A 22,448-nucleotide genomic window follows, 5' to 3' on the forward strand; every position below is an offset into this window, starting at 1 on the left:
TGCACTGCTGTGCAAACGCACACACACGCACATATGCGCCACGCACCCTGGCCACTTTTGTAGCCTCTCAGCCAATGAAACGCATGACCTTCATGGAGCAAATGAAGCGGGCCGGCTGAGTCAAGGGCTTCATTAACTGTGTGACTGAACGTTAGAGCGTATGAAAAATGCATTTTACATGGTGCCATCGCTCGATGTCGAGGCTCCCTGAGTTTAGCTGCAGCCTGGGATTTTCAAAACCGCTCGGCCTAAAGGTCCAGCGAGAGCAGTGTGAAATGACACAGCTAATCGCTTGTTGTCCTCAGGGGGACGATGATTAAAGATGTCACGGGATAATAAGTCAAACCCACCAAGAGGCCGCGACCAAGCAATAAAAAAAAAAAATTATGATAATTCCGCTGCCGCAGAGGTCTGGTGTGCAGCGGATCACACTGAAAGAAGGATAAAGTCATTAGTACCTGTCGTCAGTGACATCTCGCCCTGTGGTGATCACCTTCAGCATCATCTGGCCGTTCCTCTTCCTGTACTGGACCTGCAGCTGGATGAACACACGGCTGCCAGACGCTGGCGCAGGTTCTGGAGGGAAGAAGAAACACAACTAGACAAAGTCGTGCAAAACATAAACAAAAGTTTATTTTTTTTTTAGATGTTTTCGAGATTCATAACCGAGTACATTCCAGCCAAATACACGCAAACAGCATCGCAAACAGCATCGCAAACAGCATCGCGGTTGTTTAATATTTGAGGTCATTTGTGCAGAATACAAAAATGCTCTCTGCCAATGTTTTCTGACAACAATTGGAAAACAGGCTGTCAGTGAAATTTTTAGGAAGTGAGTGCAGTGAACATACAGTTCTGCAAATCAGCCCCACGTGATGTCACAAAGGGAATTCTCCCCAGGCTAGTGAGACAACAAGCAGGAAGCTACATTTCCAGCTCAGAGTCGCTGTTTTTTCTTTTTGGGTAATGAGCCACGCAAGACTGCTTTGCTAGACTTAGAGATGAATCAAAGATAATTGGGGCCTTTCTTGAAGCCTGATTACAGGTCAGCAATACCTTGTTACTGTGTAACACAAAACACAGCAGGGTTTTAAGGATTTAGAGTTTGTAGGTTAAGTAATAAATCACAGGTTTAGAAAAAACTAAGCATTGGATTTGCTGAAGGCACAATGAGATGTCTGATACATGAAAATATAATTAAAACTCAATGGACACAAAGCAAAAGAATTAAACCTTAAACGTTTCACTAGATTTCTCCAGCCAACCAGAAATGGCAACAGTCGAAGTCTGGATTAATTGTGGGAGCACAGGAAACAAGATGTTCAGGCATCAAGCCGCCTGCTCGCTGCTGATAAGATTTAATCGGGATTAATGTCCAGGAAGTCTCTGCGGGGAGCGAAGGAAGAGGCCCGTTTGAAGGATGCAGCGCTGAAGGTGAGAAAAATTTGAGACTACGTTATCGTTGTGGCGACTCACCCTCCGTGTTCTGATCACTGGCGCCAAACTGGAAGGTGATCTCCTTGTCTGGGGCCACGTTCCCCACCTCCCTCGTCCCCACATGTCCTGACTCCCTCTCACCTTTCACATGCCTGATGGAAAAAGCGTGTTTACAGGCAACCTGGCAAAGAGGTGTGAGGAGGAGGAAGAAGAAGAGGAGGTAGAGGAGGCATTTGAGGAAGAGGAGGAGGTGGAAGAAGAAGAGCAGGAGGAGGATGAAGAGATGGAGGAGAAGGAGGCAGGAGAGGAGGAAGAGTAGGAGGTGGAGGAGGAGAAAGAAGAGGAGGATGAGCAGTTGAAGGAGAGCAGAAGGGGGAGGAGGAGGAGGAGGAGAGGACAAGGGGAAAGAAGAGGATGCAGAGGTGGAGGAGAGTAGAAGAAGGATGAGGAGGACGTGAAGGTGGCCGTGGTAGTGGAGGAGGAGAAGGGGGGGAGAGGAGAAGGAATAGTTGCAGGAGGAGGAGGTAGATGAGGAGTTGGAGGAAGAGGAGGAGGTGGAAGAAGAAGAGGAGGAGGATCTGGAGGAGAGTAGAAGGAGGATGAGATGAGGAGAGAGTGGAGGATGAGGACGAAGTCTAGGAAGTGGAGGAGGGTGAGGAGCGTGGATCTCACAGCGATGAAGGCAGCAGCAGGGAGACACTGCAGTGCGTCGCTATGGTCCTGTTCTCAATGATATGCTCAAACTCCGAGTGCAGCATGCTGGGATTGGCGATCACCACCTGAGGGGGTGATCGTATGATGAGAAGATGACAGATGATGTCCAAAAACAGACGGTCGCATCCGACGAGAGCAGGTCTTACTTTCCCTCCAGTTCGGTCGGCCAGCCTCCCCAGCTCGTCAAGCCTGCAGTCGGTTCCCTCGATGGACAGCACAGACACTGTCACGCTGTCAGACCAAAGGCATCACAGATCAGGCTTTATTGCGTCATTCTAGCCCACCCTCCCTGTGCTCTTCATCATTTCACCATGGGGCTGTTATGATTTGTGTCCCCTCCACCTCCCAGCTGCTGAACACTGAAGGAGGAGGAGAAGCCGACCCACCCCTGATTGGCAGCGTATTCCCCCAGATCCTGGTAGAAGATGGTGGACGACAGGAGGGTTCGAGCGTCGTTGTCTTCCACCTCTAGGTTCCCCAAGTCCGTGTTGGCCTTCCCATCTGTACAGATAATCACCTTGGAGATCAGCAGAACAGGATTGCATGGTTTTTAGACAGAGAAGTATCAACAATGATAATATTAATGATAAAAAATATATATCAACGTACGCTTGTTTGTCAGGCCACATTTCTATTTTTATTTTCATGGTTGTCAGAACATTGGTATTAGTCATGACAAGCTATTGAGAGCTCTTTGATTTAAAATTGCACAAAGCCATCATAATGCTCTCTAAAATTGCACTTTGAGTCAAGTGTCTTTGGAAACACACACACAAGACATAGTAAATCAGATTACATAATTTCTCAGGAGAGAACACATCTGGTCATCAGTACCAGGAGAACATTGAGTGAACTCAATAATGCTGGAAATAAACTAAACTAAACTGAACTAAAATACAACTTCTTGCCTGAAAGCACATCAGTGTGATTAAAGAAGTCACAGTCTCCTTTGATGCACCTAAAGGGACATTGACTATATCAGTGGCCCCATAATTAACACAGGCTTCTGGCTTCTCCACGAAGGAGCCATCTGATTGGGTTGGAATTCTATGACAGTGAGCCCAAAAGCTCAGCCCCTTACCTTGGACCCTGGTTGCCTTGAGGCCTTGGCGATCGCCAGCAGAGCCGCCGGGCCGAGAGCTGTGGTCCCAACCGCAGTCAGTCTGCCAACAGGGAAGTAGGGTGAGGTCACAGTCACTGTATGCACAAAAAAATGTCCCATTTTTGCAGCATTTGCTTCAGATTTCACGATCCTCTGACCCCATAACTTGTCTCTTTAAGAAGTCCCTGGTCTGCGACAGAGCAGGCGGACTGGGGAAAGCGGCCGCCGCCTCTACCAGGAAGGTGCTGTCGGCCAACTGGGCACTGCTCAGACGATTGGACGTGAAATCGTCGCCCCCGTACATTGTCACCTGGCAACACAGGTTGAGGAATAAAGAAGGTGATCGTGACACACAAACACGTTGGGCGTAAAGGGAGAAACGGCACAGAGGAGCTCAAAGCTTCAAAAGGCGAGATGGAGGGAAACATGGAGAGATCAGCGAACCTCGTGGTTGAAGGTGATGAGGCCCACGCGGATGTCGGGACACTGCACGCTAAGTGTCTGGACGCACTGCAACACGGCCTCCTGGACAAACTGGGGTTCAACCAAATCATTTTATGTCACCACAGGTATCTTGGTTGTCGAGATGTGTGTGTGTGTGTGTGTGTGTGTTACACAACAACAGGCATCTGTGACAAAACTCTTCTTAGCCAGACTTACATTATACTGTATGTCTGGACTTAGCAAAGATCACTCACTTCGAGACGGGATCTATGGATGACCTGATCTCCGGCTAACACCTTAAGAAAAAAACAAAAACAAAAAAAACAACCACAGCAAAGTGTTACAACCAAAACAAGTTTGCGTTCTTTCATTTGCCACCAATTTGTTGTTCTGTGTGTCCCTCGCCTGTGAGGTGATGCTCATCGAGCCTGAGATGTCGATGCAGAAGAGCAGCAGAGCATCAGTCGCGCTCTGTGTCTGTTCGCTGGTACTGAGGAAGAAGAGGTCCTCCTGGGTCCTGGCTGGGCTCTGTGGCGGCGCACTGGGCAAAATGGCCGACGAGCTGGCCGACCCGCTGGCCGGCCAGTTGGTCGACCCACTGGCCGACACGTACGCAGACCCATTGGCCGACCCGCTAGCTGTGCAGAAGTAACACTGGTTCACCTGCAGTTCACCAGGAGGAGCTCAGTTAGAACAGTCCCAGGCTTTCTACAGCTCCATCGCTTGCTGCTTTCAATTAAGAGGGAGATTTACAGTCCTTATGCATGTTGATGCATCAGTGACTCACAATCGTCTTATCGGTATTTCATAAAGAGGGGTCAATTGATGTGCAAGCGTGTATGTAATAATTACCACGTTGTCATAAAGCGAGTCCAGGACAGAGCCACACTGTGAGCAGAGGGTGGGTTCTCCGTGTGTGGCCTGCGCTGGAGGTATGAGCGCACCATTAGCGTGAGCCCGGCCAGAGCCGAGATACATCCACATGGTGGTTAATGAAGGTCTTTATGGGGATGATAAAAGTTTACCGACCTCTTTCCTCTGAGATTAATTTCCCCAAGCTGACAAGCACCACGTTCGGATTTCCCAGCAGGATCCCCTTATCTGCAGCACCTGGTTTAGGAGCAATGAAAGCGGTCCAGTCAGAGTCATTTGGCAGCTGTGGGGAGGGTCTTTCTTCAGACGGCAGGACAGATCACCTCCGGGTGAAGGCAACGCTGGCGCTGAGGGGTCCAAGGCTGACTTCTCAGGCGATGGGCCGGGCGAGGTGGACGACGGGAGCAGAACCAGGTAGTCAGGGACCGACCTCATGAAGGAGGGTCTCGGGGGGAGGGGCGGGGCTGTGGTTTGAGACACAGAAACGGCCCCCAGGTTGGGAATATTCTGAGTAGGGTTGTCAAACGATTTCATTCTGAGTTTCTAGAGTTTGAAAACACTAAGAACCACAAGGTAAATGTAAAAACTGTCCTTCTTCTGTCCTAGAAGCTGAATCAAGCATTTGATACAATTTGCTCCAAAAAAAACCCCCCAAACAAACAAAAAAACAAAATATCTGACAGAGTGTAAGAAAAATGTTAGAAAAAACGCTCCGGCCCGACTGGTCACTCGGGAATCTCTGGGCCCTCGAAGCGGCTGGCGGGCCGCCGATTGAGGACCGCTGGTATAGGTGGTGCCTTAAACCATCACAGAGGTCTGCTATCGTTAGCAGGATGCACTGTCGAAACAGACCGCTAAACCTTGAGGGCCCGACTACGGGTGAATGGAAGGGACAAAAGGCTTCCGATTAAAATGCGATTAAAAAAAATAGCACGTTATGCCTCGTTTTGATCTCATCGTGATAGACGCATTAATGCTGACAGCCCTAATTCAGAGAGATAAAGCGTATCTCTAAGAGATAGACAGCAAATGAGCCGCCTACCTGCTGTCTGGGCCGACTCGTTGCTGCTGTCGGCTGGCAGCTTCGCCGGGACTCCTGCACCCTCTGGTATTTTTTGGGAGTAATACGGTTCCCAGGGCAACTCGCCGAAGTCGGGCTGGCTGTTCAGATTGTCGTAGGTCACTGTCTGGTTGCCGGCGGTGGAGCTGGGAGGGGCCTGGCTATTGGCTGCAGGTTTCATGTGTGGTGGCAGGAGAGCTGGGTAAAAACACAGCAGAGAGGCACGTTGGAGGAACTGTTTGCCCTGTCATCCACCCCACCGGATAAAGATTGATTATATACACATGAAATCCAAAACAAGCGTTCACCATTTAATTGCGGCTCAACTCAAATACTGCCTTGAATGTCCCTAATTATACCAAGGTCTTTATTTTTCAGCCCCCTTACTCCAGTGAGAGCCGACCACCACCATAAATTATCCACCCCAAAACAACACATGCAGCCCTGTGTTTACAGCCTCCTGCAGTGTTTTGCCAGAGGACAGACTTGTGGCCACAGACATCGGTCCCAGGGGGCAGAACAAGCACCTGGCTGACCTGCAGGAGCTATCAGCAGCGGTGGTCAAAGCACACAAAGACTATTGTTCCAGTCAAAGTTCAGATCCTTCAGGCTCACAGCTGGAAGTGAATTTATGATGAACACTTGAGTTACAGCACTGGAGTACTGGGTTTTAATAACACAATGAGATACAAGAATACATTTTCTTTACTGCCATCAACAGTGCTGTATCTTTTTAATAGTGCACTAAGACAACTTGATAACTTTCTAACCCCACACTGAAAATGCACTGCGTCTTGTAGAAGCGATGTGTCGCCCAACACCAAACCATAGCACAGAAAAGCAGCCAGAGCCAACTGAATCAAGAAAAACAAGTCTCCTGCAACTTGTGCACATGATTCTCAGAAAATACTGGAAAAGTGAGTTTAGCTGGAAAAAAATGTCTTTTTTAAAAATCAATTTGAATGTTTTCTGCTTTAATAGATTAAATATTCTTGAGATTATGCATTCCTGTAGTTTACTGTATCTCGGGAAGCAAGAGTAGGAAGTGGTTTAAAAGCACAAGTGTGATGAGAAAAAACGTTGAATGAATAATGGCAACCAGCCAATGGTAAGGTAATATGTAACCTCACATGGTGAATCACGCTGGATGTGACAACATCCATGAGGACACCGCTCAAGCTGAAGAATGCAGAAAAAACACAGACAGCAGTGTCTTTGAAAAGGTTCTTACTCAACGGAGACAATAGAAAGCTGCATTCTGCACAAGCTAAAGTAGCAAAGAGTGTAAAGCACTAGAATGACCTGCCGAGCAGCCTAGATGTCACTCCCTGTGGAAACTTGTTAGGAAGTTAGGAGCCCTTAGACTGTTCAGACCATAAAATCTGAGAATAGAAACTGTCACATGCAGCGGTGTCTCAGACTCTTTCACAAGTTTCAACTTTAACATGGCATAACTTAACCTCACATTACATAACTGGAGCATCAGTTTTAATTGGACAATATTAAACTAAATGTGGTCATAGTCGTTTACAGGGCAACAGGGTTCATAGTACCTGTTTTCCTCGTCGACGTCTGCTGAAGACTTGTATCGATGAACGACCCCGCTGGCAGTTTACTAAAAAAATCAGAATTTTGATACAGGGAGATGAGCTTGGAAACGGTCTTCACATCTTTTCCCTCTTCCTGCAGGTCAATCATATTAGACGGAGATTTGGGGAACTTTGGGGATCTGGATCCAGCAGATTGGGCTGTCGGTGGAGGAGGCGGGGGGTCACGGGGACGAACCCAGCGGTTAGACGGTGGGAGAAGAGCTGCGGAGGATTACACAAAGACATAAATACATATATGTATCAGCCGCCTATCATTTAATCATTTACTGCACATCTTTGCAGCTAGTCAAAACAAGCAGTGCGCTGGGGTGACCTTTGTGCTGCCAAGAAAATGTGACTGAGCTGCCAGATGGCTTTCAGTGAGCGAAATGATTTTGCAAAGAACACCTCTGACGACGACGAGTTGGTGTCACTGGTTGCATAACTCGTAATGCTTCACCGAGCAGAAAGACAGTCAGAAAGCTCAGGAATTAAGAAAAAAATCACCACATACATACTTTAAGACACACACACACACACACACACACACACACACCTATACACACACACACACACACACACACACACACACACACACACACACACACACGTATACACACACACACAGCTACCGTCCACACTCAAAAGAGCTTATAGGAGTTTTAAAGAATAAAATACACAATATTTAAAAAATAAATAAATAAATAAACAAAGGAATGAAAATCGCACCTGAGCGTTTGAAAATGCTAGTTTCATGATTCGGGTTCACTGGCGGCGGCACATAAACAAAACCACAAGCAAATTCCATTGTGCGTCTGGAAAAGAAAGGAAATTATTAAACAATAATTCCACATTTAAAATATGCTGCAGTGACCGTCACACATAACAAAGGCCTACAGCACATAGTTAATAATGATGATGAACTAATCCTCTGTTCATTTGGTGAACAATAACACAATCAGGAAGTACTTAAAAAACAAAACAAAACAAAAAAACATCAGATCAATGAATCAGAGCCTCTGCAGGCAACGTGAAGCAGATCTGGCCAGAAAACATGACGAGTTCAAACCAAAACCGAAATCCAAGAACAAATGTAAGTTTGATTTTACTCACACATGAAAGCTCCCTTGAATTCAGCCCCGTACAGTACGAGCGACTGTCGCCCAACAACTCTCTCACTGGCCATGTGACCGCTTGCTATTCATGTGTGTTGCTGACATCTTGCACGACAGGTTCTGTCTCCCAGGAGCCCCGACAGCAGCGAGGCTGCAAGCCTGGGCAATTAGTCACACATTTATGGCACACTGCCCAACTGTGGTTAAACATTGGAAGAACAACAATAAAAAATACATTAGGGTTCGGCCGGTTGTGTGTGTCACTTCATGTCAGATGTTGAATCAGAATCAGAGTCAGAATCCTTTATTAATCCAGAGGGAAATTCTGTTTGTAACAGTGCTCCATTCGACCAACACGATTCTGTACGTAGTGCAAATAAAATAGAAGCATGCAATAAATAAAATAAAATAAAAGAACAGGCTGTGGACAAGGCTCTTAACATCGTGCAAATTTAGCAGTGTGAAAAACAATCAGCCAACTGTCAAATAGGTGGAAGTGAATGTATGTGGTAAACAGTGGTTTCACAGTGAGCAGTTGAACAGTATGTAATGTTGTACAGCCATTTCATCCTTGTCAGTGCGCACAAATTATTTTTGTAAATTACCTTATGTGTAAGTAGTCATTGTCTTGTAGTTTCTTCTAATGGCTTCATGAATGGAGGGTTTATATAGATAGATAGATAGATAGATAGATAGATAGATAGATAGATAGATTTACTTTATTACTGTGATCCCAAATTGGGAAACTCCACAGTTGCAGCACTCAAAAAACAAGTCAAGCAGTAGTGAAGAAGTAGCTACAAAAACACACAAGTCAATCTATATACAAAAAATACAGTTAAAATGTGCAGAGGCAGGGATAAGCAAGGTTTTCAACCATTAGTGCATATTTGCCATTGAGTCCAGGAATAAAGACCAGAATGTTATATGTCTTTTTTTATTTATTAATTAATTAATTTTTAATCTAAAACAAACACTGAGCCTGTAATGGGGCGATAACACAATCACTGATTGTGCAGTTAACAATACTCTGACCTGGATCACTGCTGCTCATTGTCTTTCCTGTTCTCGGTCAGACGTCCTGCGTCCTTTATTCATAAGAACAATAAAAACAAAGAGATCATGTGTTTCCCTGACACATATTGGTATAAAATGCAGAACTCTTAAGACGCAGGTGCACGAGGCAAAACACGAGAGTCAATCCCAAATCCTCGGAGGTTTGTGGAGCAACATGTGGTGCATCAGATGGATTTTTTTTTTATGCCATTAATATAAAAGTCAGGACCTCAGTCGGGGCGGCATACACAAATTTCACAAAAATTCAAATTCCACAGTGATACAGAAGACGTGCGAGACTCTGATTCAGTGACGTGGCCAGCAGACAGATAACAAACAAGACAGGATGTTGAGGCAAAACACTTTTATTTTGAAAATCCTTCACCTCAGTCATCCCCTTGTGTGTGATTGTGCGTGCGTGTGTGTGTGTGTGCCTGCATAGCATGTATCAAGTAAACAATACATTTGTGTGCACACATGAATGTAAACCTGTGTCTCGGTAAACCTTATTATTATTATCATCATCATCATTATTATTAGTTTTATTCATTCAGACACAAATCTGATGACAGCAAATAAATATTCTTCTTCTTCCTCCTCCTCCTCCTCCTCCTCCTCTCTCATATTGCCCTGATATGCACACATGCATGCATATATGCATTCATACAGCTGCGAGACAAGCAGCACCATCAAGGCTTGCAAACGTTAACATACAATACAGCAGCACTCAAACCATTTGGTTAGAATGTTAAGGCCTTAACACATTTGATGGGTTTAAAATAGCCTGGAACAGAGGGTGAAAACAATAATAATTGTCTTTTCCTGTCTTAGTTTGGAAACTAACTCCTGAAAGGGAGAAGAAAAATAAATACATTTTAAGGCCCCGCACTTCCCTCCACTACTTCAACATAATTTGCAGGGTAGAAGCCCTCCTTCCCCCCGCTGAGGACTCCTCGACACCAGCCCTGGTCGTCCTCCTCCTCCACCTTCAGGAACACTTCGCCTGGGGATCAGAGGATTAAACTCAGGCTTAATGATGTTTAAAAGCCAGCATCAGCATCTGTTCTGTTTTTTTGTTTTTGTTTCTTTGTTTGTTTGTTGTCCTCAGCATAACGTCAAAGCCGAGCCCAGAGAGACGATCAAGGGAGTGAACTAATGGCATAAGCTGAAGACAGACGGAGGAGGTGAAGAAACGAGATAAAACGCACATCAGAAGTATCTCATCGAGCATATTGCATATTGCAGAAGAATGTATTGTTCTGAGAAAAGTGCAAAATATGTGTTTAAATGTTTATTACCTGTAGCGCTTGAAATCTAGTTCCAGCCGATATAATGAAAATTCAAAGCTCCAACATTACAACCATTTTTTTCATTCTTATTTTGTTATTACCCTCTGATTCCACTGAAGCTGCCCTGACATCATCAATCATCCAAAAAGCACTAACTCACTAAGCTGCTGCCAGTCCAGCCAATAAGATGGCTTCTTAATGGGTGGCTGACCACTCACATGTCCCTTGTACTTCCTGTGTCTGTGTACTTTTTTTTTCTTTTTTTTGATACTTAGAACTGTCCGACTCCTTTTGAACATGATACCACAACTGGTTTTTCCAGGTTGTCCTCAGACATATCACGCATCTTGTTGTGATCACAACTTTTGCGTTGCCCAATTTTGCGTTGCAGGAATGTTCAGCGGGACTCACTCAGTTCCAAGAAGGAACTCATCACAATTTTTTTTATATGTTATTTGATACTCTGTCCAACCACACTATGAAATCTGACTATGCTGTTGCCTTGTAGAGAAATAAGGGAAGATATGGGTGCCCACGATGCAAAGATTCTTTTACTCCTGGGCATCAGTTTGAAGAGTTTGGAGGAATTTCTGCGTTTTCGTTTGACTGTTTGGGAGCGTCATTGCGTCACGTCTTTGCATCACCTGCTTTAAACGACAGCTCGTCCCCTTCTTCTCCCACGTAGTCGTACAGCGCTCGCACCTTCACACCGCCGATCATCACACTAACAGGTGACAATTTTTTTTTTAGAAGGATGAGTCGAACACATAAACATGAAAGCACAGATAGCAGAGAAAAGTCATTCCACTGAAGACCTACGGCCGGCTGTCTTTTCTCTTCTCTCTCTTCTTCCTATTTAGCTTTTTCACTGGTGGGACCCACTCCTGATAGAAGAGACACACTTTATATAGCACCATATATATGTATATTCATATCACTGAGAGGGACAGCAACCAGAGAGTCTATTTCTTTGCTTGTGATGGAGCAAAACCTTTTCACAGACCTCAATCTTTGGCCAGTCGGTGGGCATCCCTGGTCCATGGTGATTCCTCCACCACTTCAGGTCATCTTGCTCGTTGATGGACATCAGCGTCTGGTGGAGCTCATTGTATACTGCTTTCACACTGACAAAAGCATAGCCTGCGTCGGTACTGATTTCCACAAAGAGTATGCAGGCTATATATAGAGAGAGAATGCATTTCCACATGTCATATGTTCTTCAAGGTAAAAGTGGTTTTATAATGCAGCAGCGGCTCACCAGAGCTGGCTATTAGACCCACATGTTGATGTGAAAATAGAGCTCATCATCAGTTTGCAACAAGAAGTTGAATACATATATATAATATATATGATGGACTTACAGATTTGTGATTGCGTACGTGTTCGGAAGGGGGAAATGTTACAAAGTTTTATATTTATTTATTTATTTTTAAACTAATTCTTGACTTTTTAAATAATAACTACACTTTATTTTTCATCTTCGTCCAGACTGTCATGCCTAAACTTTGAAAACATGATGCGCAAAAATACACAGTGAAACCGCTCACCTCTCGTTGTTGGTGACATCCAGGTGTCTGTGGATGGAGAGGAAGGTCTGCTTCAGGAAACTCATCCTCTTCCTCTCCTCCTCCTGTGCCTGCTCGAAGATGGCCTCCATCTCCTCCATGTAGCGTGGCGTGTAAGACGACACGTCCTCCAGGACTTTCTCGTAGTGCTGTTTGCACTGCGGCCACAATACAAGAGTTGTTTTATGACGGGGCTGCGCAATAACACCACTGACAAAGTACCTTCAAGTTGTGGTTTTTTTGTTCTTGTTTTTACTGTGAATGACCTCGGATGTATATCATATTTAAAGCTCTCCATGCGTCGCCCCATAAACACTGAACGGTCTAATCATCACACATGTCCATACAAAGGAAGTGTTTGGGACAGACATCCAAGGTTGGGGCCGGTGTTTACAGTGAACGAGTCCCCAACTGAATAAATATCACCACATGCAGCAGATGGGCAAGACGTCATTGGAATGCAATGTGCTCCACTCTCTGACCGCAGTCGTGAATTTAGATGCTTTGCAAATAGGGCTGGACTTTAGTCATGTGGCCACGTGTTGCCCGGCGCCGCCTTCACCTCTTCCTTGTCCTCTGTGACGCTCTCCCTGGCGCTGGCCAGTTTCTGCTTCTTCTGCGGACTCGTCTCGGCGTCCTCGTTTGCTTGTTTCTCTTTGTCCAGGGCCGTCTGCTCCTTCTGGCAGCACTTGTGATATGCGGCGCGGACCTTCTCCAGCTGTAAAAACAGACGTTCACACTCGTGGGCCGGGTTCTCTCAGAGGAAACGTTTGACATTTTGGAGGGAACGGATGCTCATTAGCTTTCTTGCCACGGGTTAGAGGGGACGATCAATGTGTCTCGCTTGCATGTTGGAGTGTTTAAAAAGGATTGTTAGGAGATGATTAGCTTCACTCTGGAGCTCCTTGTTGTGCCCCAAACTGTGCACTTTATATCTTGACAGTGTGCTATTTACTTAAAAGTGTGGAGTGTGGATTGACGGATGCAGCGATCAGTTGTGTTTGGCGGGTCCAGAATGATTTGATAACGTTAGCATTCTTGCTAGTAACCACAAAGCAGATCTTGTGCCTCTAGCTATGACACTCATCGAGCATATTGCATATTGCAGAAGAATGTATTGTTCTGAGAAAAGTGCATTTAGAGTAGATCAGGAATCAAGGCTGTGGTGTGTGTTTTGTTTAACAGGAAGAAGCAGCTACTGGAAAATAAATAATGTGTCACTTCCTCCAAATGCAAAACAGTAGCACAAGAGCTGGCATATCCTCATCTCTGGCCTTCTCCACATTACACAATAACACATAACTACATGTTTCATTTTAGTTTTGTGTGGCCAAGATATTTTGAAGCTTATTTATGACTCCAAAGTCCCTTAAAATGAGTCTTAAATTAATCTACATTTAATCGTAAATTATTATAGATGACAAACGTGCTGGACCTTGGCCATCTTTTTGGACCACGGTCTCTGTGCCCGAGAGAAACTCGTGTTGTTGTCGTAGGTCTCCCTGAATCCGCAGAAAAGCTTCTTAGGGAAGGTGTCCTTTTGCCAGGTCTTCACCCCTTTCCCATCCTCCGCCACCAGTGACTGTGAAATGGAAGAATGGAGGGCGGAAAGACGCTCGGTGGAGGAGAAAAAACACTGCCACGCCTCCATGAGCGAGCCATAAAGAGGCCCTGGGGAAGGAAAAAAAAGGAGATGTGACGCAACAGGGAGCACAGAGGTGACTCATGGAACCGAGAGCGAAAGAGAGAGAGAGAGAGAGAGAGAGAGAGAAAGAAAGAAAGAGAAAAAAAACAACCCCCATTTGTCTGCTGGAAAAGCTCAGATAAAGACATTAAATAAGAGCTGACTGGATCGAAAGGTCACCGCATGTTCTGTTTCTACACCGCACAAGCTGCATGCCCCGCGGCCTTCCATACGTACGTTTGTCCATGATGGACTTCCACTTGCTGCTCCACTGGCTGAGCTGCTGGGCGTACTCCTTCTCCACTCTGGCCCTCTCAGCAAAGCAGGCCACGATGTCATTGGAGGCCTGGTAGGACTTCTGTGTTCGGTGCACCGTGCGCACGTAATTCCCCGGCTGACATGTTGAGAAAGACGGAGATGGTAACGTTTCTTACGGACACGCTTACCTCAGGTGTGAACGCAGTCCTCACCATCCAGAAGCTCAGCCTGCCGGCGTCCTCAGGCGGTTCTTTGGGAAGGCTCGCCATGATTTGGAAGGTTTCTCTCTCTCTCTCTCTCTCTCTCTCTCTTGAGACAGGACGCAGCTGTTGCGTGTGCAAGGCCGAGAGAGTGGTTAGACTGGTTGCACACACGACAAACAAGCGAAGGCTTTTTAAGGGCAGACAGGTGAGAAATTAGCCGCAGGTTAGACTTCGAAGTGCTTCTAGTATGTTCAGAGGCTGCAGGGCGACTTCCTCAAGAGCAGAGTCGTTTCTCCTGTATGACAAGTGTCTCTGACAGGGAAGCAGGGGCAGCTAAACCAGGCTCACTGCCACATGCAATCAACTTTTAAGGCAGATTCCAAGACGAGCATGAATTTCCCAACATTTTCTAACTCAATCTGTGAAATCATCTCCCGTTGCTCTGGTTTGCCAATCCAAAAGCAGGCACCTCCGTCGTGATAAAAAAAAAATCCTCTTGTGAGCTAGCGAGATAGCCTAGCTAGGTTCTTGTAGCCTGGCAACAGTTGCTGAGCATGTTAGGTTAAGTACTGCTGTAAAGCGAAGCATATAGGCTGCTGGAGAGGCAACCAAAGTTATATGGTCCCATATCAGACCAACTAGATGAGACTACGGCAGGAATGTCATTCAACTCAGTCAAAGTAGAAAAAACTTGTTTGTAAGTTTCTTTTTTTTTTTTTTATCTTTGAGTTGAAATCCAAAGAAAAATGTTTAACATTATTAATTAATATCAAGTCTTTGTCATGTGACAACCAACAGCATAGCAGGTGCCAAAACAGGAAAACCAACAGACTGATTCTTTGGTGACCTCACAAAGTTTTCTAAAACTGTTCTGCCGTATGGAAGGTTTATGATACTCAGACACATCTGAAGCCCTGCGTGAGTGAGGGGAGCGCCGTGGTGGTGGCAGAGTGGAATTCGTAGGGTGGGACCTGCCAGCAGGAACAGAACAGCTGCTCCAGCATTCATCCTGTAGCCTTCCCAAAATAAACAGCGAGGGAAAGGTCATCTTTCCCTCTGCTCCCAAGGCCCATCACAACCGGCATGTCTCTCGCCCTGGTCCAGGCTACCACATGCAGATTTAGAATTTGCCAAATTTGTATTAGATAGCTTAGACCAGGCAGAACAAGTGATGGCACTTGACCAGAACACCCAATGGCTGCAGTTGCACGAGGGCCTATTTCTGCCCTGAGTCAGACCACAGTGACATTGTTAGGAGAGCAGTTTAAAAATGACGAACCACTCCTCATCACAAGACCAGGAGTCATGCCCAGCGAGAGGCATTCTTCCCCTCGCTGAGCCGCCGCGACTCATCATGTCAGTGCTTTCTAACTGCGACGAGTCGACAAGTTCTCAGGACTGGTTCGCTGCCTTGCCGCCAAGACTCTCAACACATCAAACAGAAACCCCGTCGCAGAGACCCGGCAAAGAAGCAGAAGCACAAGTGGTAGCAGAGCAGCCGTGCCTTGCAGAAACCGCCACTTACATTTCCCTTTGAATGGCCAGTGATTAGTCAGCGACCACTTGTGACTGCAGTTGAAGGGCTCGCTAGGGTTTCCTCTCCATTTCTGTGTCCGTCCAACCCTCCAACCACCACCACCACCACCAACCACCACTACTGCTACTGGTGCTACTGGTGCCTCTCCTCCTCTAACACATGCTTCCCTCTGGCTCTCTCTCTCTCTCTCTCTCTCTCTCTCTCTCTTTCTCCTCATCCTGACCCACTTCTCCCCTGACACTTAAAGTTACACACACCAGCGCGACGTGGCGGTGCGTAGCCACGCAGGCCAACAAATCAACAAACAAACTTGGATGCGATCACGGCTGGCTGCTAATTGGCTCCCGGGAAAAAAAGACAGAGGGAGGAACAAACTCACCTTGCCGGTTCTCCTTCTCCTACTCCGCTGTCGTATCGGGCAAAAAACTTCCCCCCGCTCCCTCTCTTCCGCTCCCTACTTTAATCCCATCCTCCCTGCTCCTCTTCTCGCGTCCTCCTTTTAAGGCTCTTTAAAACTGGCCTTTGGCTGTGCCACTCTCCCAGCACTTCTCGTCGTTCTGCCGTGCTAGACGATAAACAGCTGTGGGAGCGGAGCCCCCCTCTCCCACCCCGACCTCGTCCCACCCCCTCGGTAGATCTCGGCGTGGTGCAAATGAGATGCCGGACCTCCGTTTTGACCGTAGGCTGGTCGCGAAATCGTGTCAGTGTGCCACACGGTCCTGTCAGCTTATTAGTGAGTGCGTGCAACCCGCACACCAAAGTGGTGGGAGGCCCGTAAACTGCCACATTAGTCCCGTGACCTTTCGTGACCCGCCATTCTTTCAGATGTCAGGGCTGGAAAGATCGTGTTCTGAGTGTGCAGACTGTGGACTTCAGGCCTCATAATAAAGGGGAGCAGCAACGTTGGCAGAGGAAAATAGTTCCAACTTCCTCATATGGAAATACGAAATCTTACTTTTTGGGATACTCCCATTTTACACGTATTTGTGTCACATATTTTACATATTGGATCTTTAACCAGCGAACATTGCATGATGCAGTGTGGCGTTCAGCCTTTGTTCAAGACAATGGTACACTTTGCAGAGGGCCACAGAGGCCATGATTTGGGGATGATCTTCTCAGTTTCCTCTAGCAAGAAGGTGGCTAGTGCCTTGAATTGAGGGTCACAAGTCATTCACAGAGACTAAAGTTGAAGCTTTTCTGTGGAACATCACCAAAAACTTCTGCCTGCAACCAACATTGCCCGGGTGCACATGTAGCCAGACGGTCAACCTTGTAAGTCGGCAGCTTTGCAAAGATTTCCAAGTTTTAAGCTCTTGAAAGCTCTCAGACAGCGCAAATATATCAGAAGATTTGAACGGAGATCTCAAAACATTTATTGAGGAAGACGCAGCAACCACAGCAGGACATGGTTGTTCTCAACGAGAAAAATTAAGTGCAAGTTAGTGAATAAAGGAGGCCAGTGAGATCAGTGTGGATAATCGAGCGAGCAGCTTCTTCAGAAATAAAGTAGCTTACTAAAGGAACAGAAATGGCATGAAGACCTCCTGCTCATGCTCAACTGTCAAGGACCTTTGATGGAAGCTGAGGTAAAAACACAGAATATGGAACTACTGGTAGTAGTGAGGTGTCCATCCTGAAGCCTGTAGCTTGTTTTCAGTAGAAGAGAATTCAGAAGGAAGGTGGGAAGCACTGGACGTCTTTGGCAGATGCAGGGGAATGTTTACGTTGCACAAATGTACAGTAACAGCTGTTAATGGGAAATTAGGCCATATGCAATACTTTCAGGGTAATAGCCATCAGTCTACTGATTCAACATCCTTCAGGGCACAGGGGCAGCCAAAGGAGGTCAAGAAATCCTCAAAACTATTCATTAGTATAAGTATTGCATAAATATGCTGACCAAAACTTTAAACTAGTGTCAGTGTCACAGAGTAAAGGAACGGTTTGGTTTTGACTCGATGCTAAATCTACAAAGCAGGCTAATGATGCAGGCCAACACATCCCACTCAACTGCTCCAGACTGCACATTGAAACAGTAGAGACATTTTTATACCAGCGTTTTTCTCCCACGTGCACACCGGTCACGGGCACTTGATAAATAAAGCTTGTTGCCTTCTTGTTACACTTGACGCAAAACATCGACAACAACAGCGCTGGCTCATCTTCTGCTTCAACAAAATATCTCCTCCTGCCCTCCACCTGCATGTGAGTGCAAGTCAGACTAGCTAAAGGAAGAATTGCATTGTGGGATACAACCCATTGTTATTTTAGTAAACATTCTCTCCGGCGTCAGGTTCCTGCTGTGTAATATTGCCACCTTATACTGAAATGCTTTCAAGGTCAATGTGTCTAAGGTTTGAAGTCCAATGCTAAACCCTAGCTTTGACTCAGAGGCAAGTGGAGTTTGGCTTGTGGTGGAAATGACATACGAAAGGAAAAAACATTTCCAGCATTTACTGAAAGTGCAAAACTGTGACAAATTGAAGGAAACACATGCATAAATACGTGTAAAACCAAAACAAAAGCCCATTCTTGGGAATCCTGTGTTCTTTTTATGTTTGGCACACTGGGCTGATCAACTCAAGGTTTTGGACTGGCAGTGTAAACATAGCAACTTCACCAGCTTCAAGAAAACAAAGAATGAGACTTCATCTCTAGCAAAAGTGGCGGGGACAGCAGTGTTTTCCCCACCCTCAGAGGGTTTCCTACTGCTGGAAAAAAAAAAAGCAGGAGTTTCCTTCCCACAGACAAATACTGGCCGGTAAATCCGGGAACTGTGCAGAAACTCTAGCAACCAGCCACTGTGGCACAAAGCTTTGGAAAACAGCAGCATTCTGTTTGTCATTTTCTACCATAAACATTAAACTGGCCACCATGCTAACAAACAACGCTATATTCATCCACTTTGAAGTGGCTCCCTAATGCCTCGCAGACGTCTTTTGGTTTTCCGCACGAATGCATGCAGCCTTTGCTTTGAATTAAGCCATCTCATCTCCTCGCCTCCTGTGAGCTAAACCCATTTGTCCTATTAGCTCACAGGGCCTGATGGGAAAATCATCACGACGGACTAGACAACAATGTTGTGTTTGAGCACCGCGGGGCAGAGACGAGCCGCTGCCAAATGATTCAATTCAAACACAACACTTTAAATTGGATCATTATGTGAGATGGTCAGAAGAAGAACTCCAGGAAGAAAGGAGAAACATTTCCAGGCTAGAGTTTATTTTGGCTTTTATTTCAACACCTTAGTTGTACCTCTATCATTTTTTTTTATATCACTCTATGTTTTATTCAAAACAAAACTTCATATATATTTATATATATATATATATTTATATATACCTTTAATCTCTGCATACTTCTGCTCATATGTAGTCATATTCAGTATACAATTCACTAGACCTAAATACGCTTGTAAATCATAGCAGGTAATGCTTTCTACACTACTGCAGACATTTTCCACCCGTCACAGTTGTCCATCATAATATTGCATTATGGCAACTTGACTCGCACAAACCCAGGACGCCATATGTTTTTTTCATTTTAAACTCACTTTGTGAAGACACAGTGACGTATCAGCTTTACCAGCTTCACTGCAGGGCAAGCAGTATAGAAAGCATTTTAGAGAAAAACCCAGTCAAACAGAAAAAAAATTGACATAACTCAAAAGAATTTGTCCGCACTATTTGGAAGACGAAGATTCTTAAATCTCTCTTTTTTAAATACTAAATAATATTCTCTCATAATACTATGTTTTATGTTATCATTACCTATAGATCTATAAATAATGTGTTTTTATGCCTTGCAGTCAAAGTCACTACAGGGACTGGCTAAAATGGCTTTAAAAAAAATCAAGGGTGTTCATGTCGTCCTTGTAACATACAGCATTTACGCATACGTATTTAACTCTTTCACTCTGAAAAGGAAAAGAAAAAAAAACCCTGTCAGCACGTGGGTCAGAATATTTCTTCTCGGGGCTTGATGTGGGGAAATGGGACACGTCAGGATTGTCAACTTGGAGAGTAAAATACATCTTTTAACCATAACAAATATAGTTTGGGAAAAAGGCCTGAGACAGCTGTAGGTCTCCAAGAGGATTTTGGCCACCATCGTCGCAGGATGACGAACACTTACACACATTAAATCACACACAAATTCACAGAGGCCGAATGCTGATCAGTCAAACAGAGAAGCTGTTAGAAGCCCTTTTTGACCTGTGGGCGAGGGCGGTCAAACATATGGCATCAATAAAATAAATAAATAAATAAGTGTATCGAGTAAATAAATAAATAATAGATTCATCCCCTTCCATCACTTGTGCTATGGCCAAAAACACCAACAAAGTTTCCGAGGTGATGATTTGCAGATTTTAAAGGACAAATCCATTTGCAGTTATCTGCTCTTTAAAGGATCATCAAGAAAAAAAAAACAAAGTAAAATCACAGCAACAATTTGTTACCAACCCACGTAAAAGGCAAAAAAAAAAAAAACTTAAATCCAGCAGTTTAAAATTGCCCAACTAGTTTGAAAGGAATGATCGCAAACAGCTTCTAGAAGAAAAACAAGTGATTTCACTAATAGTAAATCCTGTTTAACATGTAAGATACTGTATATTTAGTGCTTGCAGAGTACATACACAGGAAGCCTAGCAGGGCATCCCTTTGGGGGATATAACATAAAACTTTTTTTTTTAAAGAGTTTTAAATCATTTTTTCCAGTCACAAAAATCTTTCTCAAATTTTGGCTCCACCGTTCACAGCCAAACGATTCTCTGATCTGCTTTAAAGTTACAAAACTGTTGTGAAGCCATGTGTGTGATGTCAACAACTTTTTATTGGGATCTACCCTTGATGCATCAACTTATCAATCTGTCTGTGAACTTGAAAGGCAGTTTCTTTGATGTGAGAAACCATCTGGTATTGTGGGCGGGTGTTTGTGTACGGCTCTCTTTTACAGTGCAGATAGACGCTTTAAAATAACATCAGTCCATCAGATGTTTCAATGTATATTTTCAGTCAGAGTGTGTCATTTTAATGTGAAAATCTAAATGTATCTTCCTCATACCCCGTCTCTGGAAAAAACCCGGCAGTGTTCTCTTGGGTGTGTGGAGAGTAGACACGTCTAGCCGCTGGGCAGAGTTCGTCCCAACCCGTAGATTTCCCTCCGTCCTCCTCTTGACTGTCTTCCTTTAGTGTTCATCCGTTAAAAAAAAATCTCTCTTACTTCCTTTTATCTGTGAATCACCCCTTCACTCCCTCAGTCTGCATCTTGGGGAGTAGTGGTGACATGCAAGGGCGAGGAGAATCGCCTGGGAAGAGAAGGAGGGCAAATAAAAGAATGAGAATGACTGGAGGTGAAATAAAGATGGTGCTACCTAAATGAAGTTGATTTAAATGAGATCATGAAGGAAAGTATGGAGGTAGATTGGGGCAACTTATTAAACTATGCGCATCTCTTAAACAAAGGCAGGATGGTCCGGCTAATTCGCGAAGAAGAAACACAACCATCCATCCAGTGCTCCCTCTTTGACTCGCTGACACGTTCCTTATTCTATAAGTCCTCCCTCACCTGTCAGTGAGTTTCTTGAGTGCCCTCTCGATGTTCATTCGGTGTCCCACACGTGTCACTCCGAGGTCCAAAAAGTCGTCCTTGGTGAGTGAAGGCAGGTGCGAGCCATCAATCTCGTTGTCTATAAATCGCTCTCGGTGTTCGCCCAGGTTTAAGTAAACCAGCCAGTCAGCCACGTCGTACTTGGTCCAATAGGGCAGTGGCTTGACTGCAAAGGGTTTGGCTGGGGGAGGGAGGGCTAGATTGGGAAAGTTCATGCAGGATGGGCTTGGGGGCAGGTGCATGGGGGAGGAGGCACCTGAGAGAAAATGGGTTGGGGAAATAGACTGAGAGACCAGTAGAGGGTTTGAACTGGGCATACCAGAAGGTGAGAAGAGTGGAGGAGTTGCAGATGTGTAAGTATCTCCAAGCGGAAGGCTGGGAGAAGGAGGCGTCATGGGACCTGGGAAGTCGAAGGGATTGCTGTAGACGGGCGTACTGGGAAGGATGGGAAGCGAAGAAGGTCTGGGTGGGCTGGGATTTGGCTGTTCTGTGTTATAGATAAGAGGGCTGGGTGCCCGGCACCGGGAGCCTGCAGAACGCATCTCCTTGGTAGGACTGCACTGAAAATCAAACGTCTGCCTCCGCATCTTTGAGCGGTGTTTCGGCGACGTCGGGTATGGACAGTAAGTTGGCGAATGAGGTGGATGTGAATGAACCGGAGAGGATGGCATCTGGGGAGATGGAGAGCGGGTCCAATTGCGTTGAACGGGAACTTGCGGGGAAGGTGAGGCAGAAGGACTGCCTGGCAAATTCGGTGTCAGGATCTGACGGTGATGCTGCGGGGACGAAGTGGGCAGCGGCGAAGTAGAGCGCCCAGTTGGGGGGCTGTGAAATGCGTCTGTGAAATCAGCAGAGTACCTGGAAAATACACACACACACGTACACAGAGAACCTGTTATTATTATGTAC

General features: G+C 45.5%; 3 protein-coding genes across 4 annotated transcripts in view; all 3 read right to left on the minus strand.

Annotated features, from left to right (window-relative positions):
• Positions 1-8,457, minus strand: part of LOC142893693 (uncharacterized) — a 9,587-nt gene extending 1,130 nt beyond the window's left edge. Inside the window, exons 1-17 of one of the 2 annotated variants that reach the window (XM_076034511.1) lie at positions 8,333-8,457; positions 7,949-8,034; positions 7,184-7,441; positions 5,613-5,828; positions 4,894-5,034; positions 4,727-4,807; positions 4,550-4,623; positions 4,103-4,360; positions 3,952-3,993; positions 3,698-3,787; positions 3,412-3,563; positions 3,233-3,314; positions 2,538-2,668; positions 2,298-2,382; positions 2,110-2,216; positions 1,477-1,589; positions 459-576 (exon numbers count right to left, since the gene is read on the minus strand). In XM_076034511.1, coding sequence (XP_075890626.1) covers positions 459-576; positions 1,477-1,589; positions 2,110-2,216; positions 2,298-2,382; positions 2,538-2,668; positions 3,233-3,314; positions 3,412-3,563; positions 3,698-3,787; positions 3,952-3,993; positions 4,103-4,360; positions 4,550-4,623; positions 4,727-4,807; positions 4,894-5,034; positions 5,613-5,828; positions 7,184-7,441; positions 7,949-8,027 — 2,027 coding nt within the window. In that variant the 5' untranslated portion in view covers positions 8,028-8,034; positions 8,333-8,457. Of the gene's footprint in view, positions 1-458; positions 577-703; positions 1,387-1,476; positions 1,590-2,109; positions 2,217-2,297; positions 2,383-2,537; positions 2,669-3,232; positions 3,315-3,411; positions 3,564-3,697; positions 3,788-3,951; positions 3,994-4,102; positions 4,361-4,549; positions 4,624-4,726; positions 4,808-4,893; positions 5,035-5,612; positions 5,829-7,183; positions 7,442-7,948; positions 8,035-8,332 lie in introns of those variants that run through there. The other variant, XM_076034512.1, reaches the window with a different exon arrangement.
• Positions 8,458-9,737: 1,280 nt separating this feature from the next.
• LOC142893695 (protein kinase C and casein kinase substrate in neurons protein 3-like) lies at positions 9,738-16,072 on the minus strand. Its single transcript, XM_076034515.1, has 10 exons — positions 15,915-16,072; positions 14,399-14,512; positions 14,166-14,322; positions 13,680-13,915; positions 12,807-12,962; positions 12,227-12,402; positions 11,683-11,803; positions 11,499-11,563; positions 11,324-11,403; positions 9,738-10,393 (listed from the first exon to the last, which is right to left on the minus strand). The coding sequence occupies exons 2-10, from the start codon at positions 14,453-14,455 to the stop codon at positions 10,266-10,268; spliced, it is 1,176 nt and encodes a 391-aa protein (XP_075890630.1). The 5' UTR covers positions 14,456-14,512; positions 15,915-16,072; the 3' UTR covers positions 9,738-10,265.
• Positions 16,073-20,756: 4,684 nt separating this feature from the next.
• LOC142893696 (SH3 and multiple ankyrin repeat domains protein 1-like) overlaps positions 20,757-22,448 on the minus strand; it is a 42,202-nt gene continuing 40,510 nt past the window's right edge. The window contains exons 26-27 of the mRNA XM_076034516.1: positions 21,498-22,397; positions 20,757-21,237 (exon numbers count right to left, since the gene is read on the minus strand). Coding sequence (XP_075890631.1) covers positions 21,186-21,237; positions 21,498-22,397 — 952 coding nt within the window. The 3' untranslated portion in view covers positions 20,757-21,185. The remainder of the gene's footprint in view (positions 21,238-21,497; positions 22,398-22,448) is intronic.

The sequence above is a fragment of the Nelusetta ayraudi genome, unplaced genomic scaffold, assembly GCF_046127955.1.
Source record: "Nelusetta ayraudi isolate G7.1 ecotype Tasmania unplaced genomic scaffold, CSIRO-AGI_Nayr_v1 ptg000042l, whole genome shotgun sequence".
Taxonomy (NCBI): Eukaryota; Metazoa; Chordata; class Actinopteri; order Tetraodontiformes; family Monacanthidae; genus Nelusetta; species Nelusetta ayraudi.